The sequence below is a fragment of the Dipodomys merriami genome, unplaced genomic scaffold, assembly GCF_024711535.1.
Source record: "Dipodomys merriami isolate MVZ:Mamm:240054 unplaced genomic scaffold, mDipMer1.0.p SCAF_277, whole genome shotgun sequence".
NCBI classification, from domain to species: Eukaryota; Metazoa; Chordata; class Mammalia; order Rodentia; family Heteromyidae; genus Dipodomys; species Dipodomys merriami.
In genome coordinates this window covers 785,311-798,018 of record NW_027204237.1, presented here as the reverse complement: position 1 = coordinate 798,018, position 12,708 = coordinate 785,311, and the positions used below count along the sequence as shown (strand labels likewise).

At 42.0% G+C, this 12,708-nt stretch overlaps 1 protein-coding gene across 7 annotated transcripts in view; it reads left to right on the top strand.

Moving 5' to 3' along the window:
- The window catches only part of LOC138837848 (adenylyl cyclase-associated protein 1), a 35,038-nt gene extending 22,343 nt beyond the window's left edge, over positions 1–12,695 (top strand). For all 7 annotated transcript variants that reach the window (XM_070036858.1, XM_070036856.1, XM_070036855.1 and 4 more), the window contains exons 5-13: positions 2,332–2,475; positions 3,477–3,562; positions 5,238–5,343; positions 7,006–7,183; positions 9,664–9,848; positions 10,002–10,125; positions 10,274–10,356; positions 10,679–10,822; positions 11,301–12,695. In XM_070036858.1, the coding sequence (XP_069892959.1) occupies positions 2,332–2,475; positions 3,477–3,562; positions 5,238–5,343; positions 7,006–7,183; positions 9,664–9,848; positions 10,002–10,125; positions 10,274–10,356; positions 10,679–10,822; positions 11,301–11,384 (1,134 nt within the window). In that variant the 3' untranslated portion in view covers positions 11,385–12,695. The remainder of the gene's footprint in view (positions 1–2,331; positions 2,476–3,476; positions 3,563–5,237; positions 5,344–7,005; positions 7,184–9,663; positions 9,849–10,001; positions 10,126–10,273; positions 10,357–10,678; positions 10,823–11,300) is intronic.
- Positions 12,696–12,708: the final 13 nt, after the last annotated feature.

Here is a 12,708-nt window from a genome sequence, read left to right as displayed (position 1 = left end):
TAAAGAATGGAATCTTCCTTCAACTTTTAACTCCCCTCCCTTTAACTAATTAAACATTTTTTTGCAGCAAGGTATGAAAAGTTGGATTACAGAAAATTTAGATTTTTTTCCACAATAAAAGATTTGTTTCTTGGGGCTGGGAAGTTGGCTCAGTGGTAGAGCGCTTGCCTTGTATACCTGAGGCCCTGGGTTCAATTCCTCAGCACCACATAAGCAGAAAAAAGCCAGAAGTGGCGCTGTGACTCAAGTGGTAGACTGCTAGCCTTGAGCTGAAGAGCGGAGGGACAGCACCCAGGCCCAGAGTTCAGGCCCCACAACCCGACCCAAAAAAAAAAAAAAAAGATTTGTTTCTTATGCTAATATTAGGCTTTCTTAGTCATAGAGGAATAATAAAATTTTTTTCTTGGTAATTCTGCATTAAAGCCCTTGATTCTTGGCATGCCCAAATAATGTAATATAATTTAAATACATCAGTGTTTGATCTTTAGTTTGTCCAGAATTATTAGGGTGTTTTATCTAAATATTTTTCCTCCCCTAAACCTACTCTTTCCCCATAATTCAAGCTGCTGAGACATTATTGCCTTTCTTTTGTATTAGACCAGAGCTTGGCAAACCATAGCCTGCAAGCCAAATCTGGTTTGCAACCCATTTATGTAAATTAAGTTTTTCTGGAGCAAACATTTACTTAAGAAGAAAGGTTGGCATATTCCTGGCTAAATTTTTCATGCTAAGGCCTGAGAACTGAAATGGTCAGAAAACTAAGCTTTGAAGGAAGGATCAAAAACACAGAGACACAAGATTTATCCATTTTGCTGAGCTGCTTGCTTTAGTGCCAGCCTTGATAATTGCATTTGATTAATCAGATCTCTACTCAGCAGCTGCTATATGGCTAACAATGCATTGAGCGCTTATAATGATGACAAAGGAGAGGCAAGACAAAGCCCTTGCCTTTGAAAAATTAATGAGAAAAAAAAAAACATTCATGTGGGTCCATTAATAGTTTGTACTGCTGCCTGATAAAGTGCCAGAATTGGTTATGCTGACAATACATGTTATAGGAAACTGGTATGGCTGGGGTTGGAGGGCCAGTCATACCAGTTTCCTATAATATTTACAAAAAGGAGTATACGAAGTAAAGGTACAGAAATAGACTAGTATTTCCTGTTAGGGGGACAGAAACCAGACAAGTGGCTCAAATTGTGGGATTTTGTGGTGTAACTGACGTATGGGTCTTAATCATGGGGAACCACAAAAATCAGCTGAAGGAATTGGAACTTTATATAGAGGTGAGAAGATGAGCAGTAATTTGCAGGATAAATTCAAAATTTCTTTCTATGCTTATTTTCTTCCATACATAATTCTTAACTTCAGAATAAGAGTTCAGGCCCCACGAACCGACCCAAAAAAAAAAAAAAGATTTGTTTCTTATGCTAATATTAGGCTTTCTTAGTCATAGAGGAATAATAAAAATTTTTTCTTGGTAATTCTGCATTAAAGCCCTTGATTCTTGGCATGCCCAAATAATGTAATATAATTTAAATACATCAGTGTTTGATCTTTAGTTTGTCCAGAATTATTAAGGTGTTTTATCTAAATCTTTTTCCTCCCCCAAACCTTTGTTTTCTCTTTCTACTTTTTCTTTTTCTTTCTCCTTACTTCTTTCCTTCCTTCCTCCCTCTCTCCTCCCTCCTTCTCTATTTCCCTAGTAGTGGCACTTGAACAGGGATAGAATTTTTGCTCAAGGCTAGAGTTTATCACTTGAGTCATACCTCATTGGAGAGCAGAGTCTCTCAGACTTTCCTGATGAGCTGGCTTCAAATGGTGATCCTCAGATCACAGTTATCTGAGAAGCTAGTATTATAGTTGTGAGTCACCAGTGCCTGGTTAGCCTCTGTCTTTTCTTGTCTTTTTATTTATGTGTGTGTGTGGGGGGGGGGGGGTTTGGTTTGTTTTGTTTATTTTGTGTTTTTTTTTGTTTGTTTTGGGTCTAGTCGAGGGGCCTGAACTCTGGGCCTGGGCGCTGTCCCTCAGCTCTTCAGCTCAAGGCTAGCACTCTACCACTTGAGCTAGAGCACCACTGCTGGCTTTTTTTTCTCTCTGCTTATGTGGTGCTGAGGAATCGAACCCAGGGCCTCAGGCATGCAAGGCAAGCACTCCACCACTGAACCACCTTCCCAGCCCCATGTAGGGTTTTTTGAGACACATCTCACTATGTAGCCCAGGTTGCCTCTATCTCCCAAGCTCTGGGATACAGGCATGTGCTACCATGCTCAACTCATATATAGCTTTTATAGGACTCTAACCAGAATTTCCTCTTACCTCTTTTCCCAGAATAAGCTTACAGATTTGTTGGCACCCATCTCAGAGCAGATCCAAGAAGTGATCACCTTTCGGGAGAAGAACCGAGGCAGCAAGTTGTTCAATCACCTGTCAGCTGTCAGCGAGAGCATCCAGGCCCTGGGCTGGGTGGCTATGGTAAGCATTGCATCTTTCAGGGAGAGCAGGGATGGAGAGGGAAGGAAGGAGAGAAAGATGCATGTATGGCTAGCTGGGCACCCGTGGCTCAGGCCTGTATTCCTAGCTACTCAGGAGGCAGAGATTTGAGGATCAGATTCAAATCCAGCCAAGGCAGGAAAGTCTTTGAGATTCTTTTTTGTTTTTTGGTCGGTCATGGGACTTGAACTCTGGGCTTGGGCGCTGTCCCTCAACTCTTCAGCTCAAGGCGGGAGCTCTACCACTTGAGCTACAGTGCCACTTCCGGTTTTCTGGTGGTTTATTGGAGACAAGAGTCTCATGGTCTTTCCTGCCCGGATTGGCTTTGAACTGTGATCCTCAGATCTCAGCCTCCTGAGTAGCTAGGATTACAGGCGTGAGCCATCAGCACCCAGTGTCTTTGAGATTTATTTATTTATTTTTTTTTCTTTTTGGGTCCTTTCGTGGGGCCTGAACTCTGGCCTGGGCGCTGTCCCTCAGCTCTTCAGCTCAATGCTAGCACTCTACCACTTGAGCCACAGCGCCACTTCGGGCTTTTTTCTTATGTGGTGCTGAGGAATCGAACCCAGGGCCTCATGCATGCAAGGCAAGTGCTCTACCACTGAGCCACCTTCCCAGCCCCTCTTTGAGATTTTTATCTCTAGTTAACCACCAGAAAACTGGAAGTGGTGCTATGGCTCACAGTGGTAGAGCACTAACCTTGAGTGAAAGAGCTCAGTGACAGCGTCCAAGCCCTGAATTCAAGTCCCATGACTTGACAAAAGATAGATAGATAGATAGATAGATAGATAGATAGATAGATATAGATAGATAGATAGATAGATAGATAGATAGATAGATAGATAGATAGATAGATATAGATAGATATAGATAGATAGATAGATAGATAGATAGATAGATAGATAGATAGATAGACAGATAGATAGATTAGATAGATAGATATATGACTGGAGAGGCTGTGAGTCAGTTTCTTTCTTTTCCAGGCTCCCAAACCTGCCCCCTATGTGAAAGAAATGAATGATGCTGCAATGTTTTATACAAACCGAGTCCTCAAAGAATACAAAGATGTGTAAGTCTTGTGTCTTGCCTTTCCTGGGGGGTAAAGGACCAGCTTGTTACTTCTTGGAATAGCACTAGGGGTTAATTAAGGCAGTGCTTGGCTTCTGAGTAGATTCCTTCATCTCAGACTGCTTTGTGGAAAGCTGGCTCATAGAGCCTACATTTGTAAGCACCCACTTCTTATTTATCTGTGGGTTGGTAGAGGCCCTTTTAATATTTTAAGTTCTTATCCTTCCAGGTTTAGGAGGTTTTGCTGAAGGTAACATGGATTAATGCCTTTTAATTCCCTGTTCCTGTTAAAAATGTCTTATTGGTACCATGGCAGGAATTCAGTAGGTCTTCACTAGAAAATGACCCTGACTCTTCCTACAGTCAGGTAGAGCGAGCCTATGCAAGTAATAAAGGAAGTCATTGCTTTCTAAGTGCATGTGTACATTATTCTTTTCTGATTTCTGTGTGCTAGTTTTGAACTGGATATGACTGTAGGTGGCAATTACTTAGTTGCATAGTTATCCAAACCCTTCCTCTGGTTATTTGTTGAGTAATTACTGTCCAAGAGGACCTACTCTCTTCTTTTGTGTGAAAAGTGTCCTAGATACTACATTCTTTGATCCTTCAAGCAATCTAATTAAACACTTTTTTTTGGGGGGGGGTTCTGGTCGTGGGGCCTGAACTCTGGGCCTGGGTGCTGTCCCTCAGCTCTTCATCTCAAGGCTAGCGCTCTACCACTTGAGCCACAGTGCCACTTCTGGCTTTTTTCTTTTTGCTTATATGGTGCTGAGTAATCGAACCCAGATCCTCAAGCATGCAAGACAAGCGCTCTACCACTGAGCCACCTTCCCAGCCCTAATTAAACACTCTTTAAGTGTTTTGAATTTACCCTTTCATTACAGTTGAAGAAAATAGGTCTTCGAAGTTAACATGTAGGAAGAGAGGTGATTATTCTGAGTCATAGTGCAGTGTTATTTTGTAATTTAATGCTTATTATTTCCTCTTAATTTATTTAAAATTTCTTGGAGGGACATGTTTTGACATAGGAACTGGCTCATAAAGTAGTTGAGTTTCTTGAAGTCTTTGAGTTCCAGGTAATACATGAATAAGCTCTGCTATTCCATGACTTCACACACAAAATGTCTTCTTTTATCAGCTCTATACATAAAGCTTGTTTATATATAAAGATATAAAAATTTAAAAGATAAATGTTTTAAGTTTTACTCTTAAAATAGTAAGAGCTGTGCATGGTAGTCCATGCCCTGTAATCCCAGCTACTGAGGAGGTAGAGATGGGAAGGATCATGGCTCCAGGAAGCCTGGGTAAAAGTTACCATATGACCCTTCTCAACAAATAAGCCAAGTCTGTTGATAGGTATCTGTAATCCCAGATATATAGGTGATGGTAGGTAGGACAATCAAGGTACCAAAAAAGTTTGGGAAACACTGATGATATGAGATATAAGGAGATATAATTCAGTTTTCCTGTCCTAAAAGAGTTTGGTCTAATTAGAATAATAGATTTTGTGTTGTTGTGTTTTGTTTGAAGTCCAGTGATAATAGAACAACTGCTATTGAGCAGAGCCTAAGAAATGCCATCAACAGGGAGATCTGAGTCCACAAACAAGAGAGGCTCTGGAAGTATTACTATAATGTAGCCTGACTGCCTCTTAACAAGTTGTTTAATCTTCTCAGGGATAAGAAACATGTGGACTGGGTCAAAGCCTACTTGAGTATATGGACAGAGCTGCAGGCATATATCAAGGAGTTCCATACCACTGGATTGGCCTGGAACAAAACGGTTAGTGAGTCTTTCGTTTCTCTCTTTATCTCTCCAAAAAATTATCCACAAGTTTCTTAGACTTCACAATCACCAAGGCCTGAAAAAGAATGCTAGTTATTTATTGGTAGGTTAGAAGTAAAAGGGAAAAAGAGAAGAGAATACAGAAACCTAGGGTCAGAGACTTGAGTTATATTCAATTTTTAAAAATAAAAGTTATGAGCTAAGTGCTTGTAATCTTAACTACTCAGGAGGCTGAGATCTGAGGATTGTAGTTCAAAGCCAGCCCAGGCAGGAAAGTCTGTAAGACTCTTGATCTCCAGTTAACCAACAAAAATCTGGAAGTAGAGGAGGCATGGCTCAAATGGTAGAGTGTCAGTCTTAAGTGAAAAAGTTAAACAAGAGCTTAAGATCCTTAGTTTGAGCTCCAGTACAGGGACAAAGGTCAAGGATTGATGGAGGGAAGACACACAGATGAATCACACTACACTAGTTCTCGAAAATACGGATACAAATTCCCAGTACAAATCACCAAGCTGAATGCTATAATAAAGATATACTCCCCTGTTGCCAGGTGCCATTGGCTCATGTCTGTAATCCTAAGCTACTCAGGAGGCTGACATCTGAGAATCAAAGTTCAAAACCAGTCTAGGCAGGAAAGTCTGAGATTTTTGCCAGTCCTGGGTTTTGAACTCAAGCTCTGGGCACTATCTCTGAGCTTCTTTTGCTCAAGACTAGCACTCTACCACATGAGCCACAACACTACTATGGCTCAAGTGGTAGAGCGCTACCCTTGAACAAAACAGCTCAGGGACAGTGCCCAGACTCTGAGTTCAAACTCCATGACTAACCAAAAAAAAAAAAAAAAAGACATTCCTTCAAGTATGAGGAAGAAGAGTGAGTGTCATGGGAAGAGTTTATACTTTGGAAAGGTATACTCCGAACTGGACCGGCTTGAACGGGTGATGAGAGAGATGAGTACAGGATGATGAGACATGGGAGAAATGAGATGTTAAGAAGAAGAACAACCCTAACAAAGTACATGCAGTGTAAATGTAGATAGTGCCCTTCAATGGCTTCAATAAGGGGAAGTGGTCAGAGATTTTTAGGAGAAAAGTCTGGAAGGAAGATATGCTGAGATTTTTAGACTAAGTCTTTTAGTTAAGGATATTATAATGGCCAGATCTGTCTCTATGCATAGGTTCAGAGTAAGTTCTCATGCTCAGACCATGACCATTGTCATGATACTAGGGGCTGATAGAAAAGCACTTACACCAAGATAATAGATTCCTGAAGGCCAAGGAAGTGGGAAGCTTTAAAGAAGATTAAATAGTCAAATTTGGATGGTAAAATTGTTACAAGATGAGGAGTGGGCAAGAGATGATGAAATCAACTTCCAACTTGTTGATTCTGAGGCTCTTGTAACACACCAAGGATGATGAAAAGTAGATGTTTAGAAATAGGAGTTTAGATCTACAATGAGAAATAGAAGGAAAATGTGAAGGTATGAGTTGGATCCTTGAAAGAGAATGAGAAGGAATTAAAGCCATGTTGGGTTTGGTGAGGGAGCATTAATCATTACCTCAAGAGCTATGGAGGGACTTCATGTATGTTGGACATCCCACTGGGAATGATACAGAGGGGTGGAGACGGTAACCGTTTTACTTAAACTTGTTGTTCTAGGGGCCCGTGGCAAAAGAACTGAGTGGATTGCCATCTGGACCCTCTGTTGGATCAGGTCCCCCTCCACCTCCACCAGGCCCACCTCCCCCACCTGTTCCTACCAGTTCAAGCTCTGATGACTCTGCCTCCCGCTCAGCACTGTTTGCGCAGATAAATCAGGGGGAGAGCATCACACATGGTAAGTAGTGTGATGTGAACAGTTGGTTCAGCAAATTGTTTGGACTAGACCTCACCATTTAGACACAACAGCATTCTAAGAACCAGAACTCTGGTGGGCACATGGGAAGATTTATTTGAGGTGTCATTTGCCTTGATTAAAATGGGGGGGCTGGGAAGGTGGCTCAGTGGTAGAGCGCATGCCTTGCATGCCTGAGGCCCTGGGTTCGATTCCTCAGCACCACATAAGAAAAAAGCCCGAAGTGGCGCTATGGCTCAAGTGGTAGAGCGCTAGCCTTGAGCTGAAGAGCTGAGGGACAGCACTCATGCCCAGAGTTCAGGCCCCACAACTGGACCTTAAAAAAAAAAAAGTTAAAATTACATCAGTCAGGTAAAGAGTACATTTTTTTTTGGACAATGTCAACTCTTCCCTCACTCTCTCTTGAGTTTTTCCCTCTCATCCTCACCCAAAAGTTAATGCATTTTCAACATGGTGATCTGTGAGTACTCTTGCACTTGTTCACCCTTTGTCCCTCCATTAGTGTGTAAAGAAAAAATTTAGTAAACCATACCCACTAGTAACAGTGTGACTGAGCAGAGCCAACCCAGCTGAAGAAGTTATATGTCATTGTCCTTGCCAATATAAATCTCAGTAAAATCATCTCTCAATCAAATCCCCTCCCTCACCCCGGGGGCAGGGAGAGGGGGATAAAATAAACAACCACCGATCAGCAGTGGTAGAGTTAAAAAATAAAAAGGTGATTTGGTACCAATAGATGACATATATCTGGGCTCTGGTGGCTCATGCTAGCTACCAAAAAGGCTGAAATCTGATGATCATCAAAGCCAGCCTGGGCAGATAATCCCTGGTTTCTCCAATTCATAAGCAAAAAGCCAGAAGTGGAGGTGTGGCTCAAGTGATAGAGCCTCAGTCTTGAACAAAAAAGCTGAATGAGAGTTCAGGGTCCTAAATTGAAGCCCCAGTACTGGCACACATACATTGCGGGGGGGGTGTGGGGGAGACAGGTCAATGTGCTCAGCATCTAGGCTTTGAGTTCAAGCCCCAGGGCCAGCACAAAAAAGAAAAAAAAATAGGTCAACATAGATAGTGCCAGTCTGCTAAAGGTGGTAATGGAATCTTTTCCTGGAAAATAAAAAAAAAGAGGGCTAGGAATGTGGCTTAGTGGTAGAGTGCTTGCCTAGCATGCATGAAGCCCTGAGTTTGATTCCTCAGTATCACATAAATAGAAAAATCCAGAAGTATGGTAGCTCAAGTAGTAGAGTGCTAGCCTTGAGCAAAAGAAGCTCATGGATAGTGCTCAGGCACTGAATTCAAGACCCAGGACTGGCAAAAAAAAAAAATAAGGGGGGGGGGTGTTGGAGGTGTGGCTCAGGTTGTAGAGCATCATCCACTGAGTGAAAGCAAGCATCAGATAGAGTTCTGAGCCTTGGACAATGGAAAAGAAAGAACATAGTTACAAACTGGTTGGGCCGAATTTGTTAACAGCACACACACACACACACACACACACACACACACACACACACACACACACACACACACACACACACACACACACACACACACACACACACACACACACACACACACACACACACACACACACACACACACACACACACACACACACACACACACACACACACACACACACACGAAATACAGGATATGGAGATGTAACAATGAAATCCCTCCACACACACACACACTAGAAATACAGGATATGGAGATGTAACAATGAAATCCTTCCTGTATAACTAATGTAAACCAGTTTTTTTTTTTTTTTTTTTTCCAAACTAGTTGGGCACTGGTGACACTCACCTGTAATCCTAGCTACTCAGAAGACTGAGGTATGAGGATCATGGTTCTAAGCCAGCCTGGGCAGGAAAGTCCGTAAGACTCTAAAGACTTCCATTAACCACCAAATAGTCAGAAGTAGAGCTGCTGCCCAAGTGGTAGAGTGCTAGCTAGCCCTGAGCAAAAAAGCTCAGGGACAGTGCCCAGGTCCTGAGTTCAAGCCTCAGTATTGCACCCAAAAATAAATTTAAAAATTTCATTATCCTAGTTACTAGGGGGAAAAAGTACAGATTTTCAAATGTCAGTACTTGGGAAAGGGAAGGAGGGTTAATTGTAGGTGAAGCTACTTCTCCCAAATTTTCATTACTTACCATGTATTTTTCTTCCTTGATTACTTTAAAAACTGCATACAGATTTTGTGAGTGGTATATATTTGGTATATATCTTTTTAGATCTTTTTCTGTGCATTACCTTTCTATCTCCAACATACGCATTTTTTATATTTTTTTAATAGAGCTATGTAATCTAGGGGAACAAGTGAAATGATAAAATATCCAAAACTGCTTGCTCATGTTCTTGGTTTGAATTTTCTGCTAAGGATCAGTGCTTACAGGAGCTGGTTGTTGCCTCAGCCTAAAGCTTTTGTATGAAGGACAGGAGCAAGGTAGTTGTTGTTCTTACAGCCCTGAAGCATGTATCTGATGATATGAAGACTCACAAGAACCCTGCCCTGAAAGCTCAGAGTGGCCCAGTACGCAGTGGTCCCAAACCATTCTCTGCACCTAAACCCCAAACCAGCCCATCTCCCAAACCAGCCACAAAGAAGGAGCCAGCTCTACTTGAATTGGAGGGCAAGAAATGGAGAGTGGTGAGTTGAAAATACCTGGAGTGGGGTGGGGACAAGGGATCAAAGAGAGTTCAACCAAATGAGCGCAGAGCTGTGGTTCACAGTGCAAAAATAAAGGTTTGGGATAACTTTTGTCTTCATGTTTTTCATGGTAAGGGTTTATCTCTTTAACAGGAAAATCAGGAGAATGTTTCCAACCTGGTAATTGATGACACAGAGCTGAAGCAGGTGGTTTACATATACAAGTGTGTCAACACAACATTGCAAATCAAGGGCAAGATTAACTCCATTACAGTAGGTGAGTTTTTATCACTGTCTTAGGCAAGTTCTGTTCAAGAGCCTGAACGGGCTGGAACCATTTTGCCTATCCTCTCTCTTCCTAAAGATTTCTTAAGTATATATATTATTTTAAAGTTATGCTGTCAATTTGCTTACTTTTTTTCTAGATAACTGTAAGAAACTTGGTCTGGTATTCGATGATGTGGTGGGCATTGTGGAGATAATCAATAGTAGAGATGTCAAAGTTCAGGTAACTTTATATCTTGGCCCCTTCTTTGGTCCCTGAGGAAATTCATTGAAAGAGTTACAGTAGACCCACAGATGTTGCTTAGTAGCAATCTGATCTTAGGAGCTAGGCTACTTTGTGGCAGAAAAGGAGCTGGCTCTTCAAGGAGGCTCTTCCAACACTGATCCCAGCCTGCCCCTGGGATCTAATGTCTGTTGTACATCTGGAGGTTCTCATGTAGTTATAGGATTTTGTGAAACAATGAAAGCTGGAGTCTCCAGCAACTTACTCATGTATCTTCTCCCACCTGCTGGGACTTACTTAGTTCTTTTGGTTTTCTCTGCAGGTAATGGGTAAAGTGCCAACCATTTCCATTAACAAAACAGATGGCTGCCATGCTTACCTGAGCAAGAGTTCTCTGGATTGTGAGATAGTCAGTGCCAAATCTTCTGAGATGAATGTTCTCATTCCTACAGAAGGCGGTGACTTTGTAAGTTGTTTCTTTTGTTAAAAACAAGGGATTAGCTAGACAAGTGCCTGTAATCCTAATATTTGGAAGGCAAAGGCAGTAGGATTTGAAGTTTAAAACAAGCCTGAGCTACATAGAAGCATCTTACAATGGGCAGTTTGCAATGAGTAGGTAAACCTAAAACTCCACACCAAAAAAGCAGCAGCACACAGAAAAAAAGCAAAGTAATCCAGTCTTGTGATGTGCTAAAGGGTTTCTTAGATTGAGCTCAGGATAGCAAAGGAGAGTCCTAGCACTCTGTCAAACTGGTATTCTAAAGCCATGTGTATTCTTCTAACAGTCTTATCTGAAATCACTTAATAGAGAACAGTACAACAGCAGGATGGGGTGGGTTGTTTGTATTGCTTCAACCTACTATGTTCTTAGTACTAAGTGGAAGTGTGAAATGTAGAGCTAGTACATTCTGTAGCTCAGATTTCATCCTATTCTCTCTTTACAGAATGAATTCCCAGTCCCTGAGCAGTTCAAGACCTTATGGAATGGGCAAAAGTTGGTCACCACAGTGACAGAAATTGCTGGATAAGCCAAGTGCCAGTGGGTTCTTTGCCCTCTCCCTTCACACCATGGGATAAATCTGTATCAAGACGATTCTTTTCTAGATTTCCTCTACCTTTCTGCTCTTAACTGCTTCTCTGCTCTGAGAAGCCCAGCTACCTGCCTTCACTGAATATACCTCAGGCTGAGATTTGGGGTGGGACAGCAGGGCAGTTGATCTTCTGCAGGAAGGTACAGCTTCTCCACATCAGCGCGGCCATACCACCATTCTGGTCTTAAGGGACTGCACACCTGGACTCTGGGGTGTTTCAGCTCTCAGCTTTTTAGGGAAAGGGTTATTCTACCAACAAACTCATCCTTTGGGAAGAACAGCAGTCCCAGGAATTAATACAGAATGTGCACACTAGTGAATCTTTTTCTAACAGTGAATATGGAGATAGCAGAAGCTGGTGTGATTTCTGGTGGTTCTTCAATCATACTGACTTCAAGTTAACAAGTGAGGGGAGGGTTTCCTGGACCAAAAGCTGAGGCTTGCCCATCTAGCATTCCTTCCAAGCAGACTTGTCTCCTAGCAGCGTTCCAATACTTTGCATTCCATCCTGAGTCCACATCAACCATGACACACTAGGTTCTTGGGTCCCAACTGCAGTCATACTTCCCTGGGTCTTGTGCCCTTTGTTTCCTCTGATATCCCTGCCTACCACCTTCCTACAGAGGTGATTTTTAAGAATAAGAAAAAGGACTCTGGTGGTTCACACCTGTAATCCTAGCTACTCAGGAGGCTGGGATCTGAGGATCACGGTTAGATATTAGCCTGGGCAGGAAATCCAAAAGACTCTTTTATCTCCAATAAACTACCCTTAAAAAAGCTGGAAGTGGAACTCTAGCTCAAGTGGTAGAATGCTAGCCTTGAGCAAAAAGTTCAGGCACAGCACCCTGGCCCTGAGCTAAAGCCCCCAGAACCAGCAGGAAACTAGAATAACAAAACATGCCATTCCAAGAATCACATTTCTCCCTTCCTGCTAGATGCCTGCCATCTGTCCTTGTGGCTGCCGATTATGCTCAACAGTTTAGGGCTTTGGTCTAGGCACCTGAACAGAGGACTAAAAACTTCCACTGCAGGCTGGTTTAGGTGTTGATGTAAGAATCTTGCACAGCACTGCAAGTGTAAATTTCAGTTTTCCCCTCTTGAAGACTTACCAAAATATGCAAAAAAAAATTTTTTTGGTGGGAAGAGAGATTGTCCTGTGACTTCTACCCATTTCCTAAGGCCTGTGGAAATAAACCTTTATGTACTTAAAGTTATACAGAAAATAGAATAAAGTTAATACCAAACTTGCCTATTACTTACG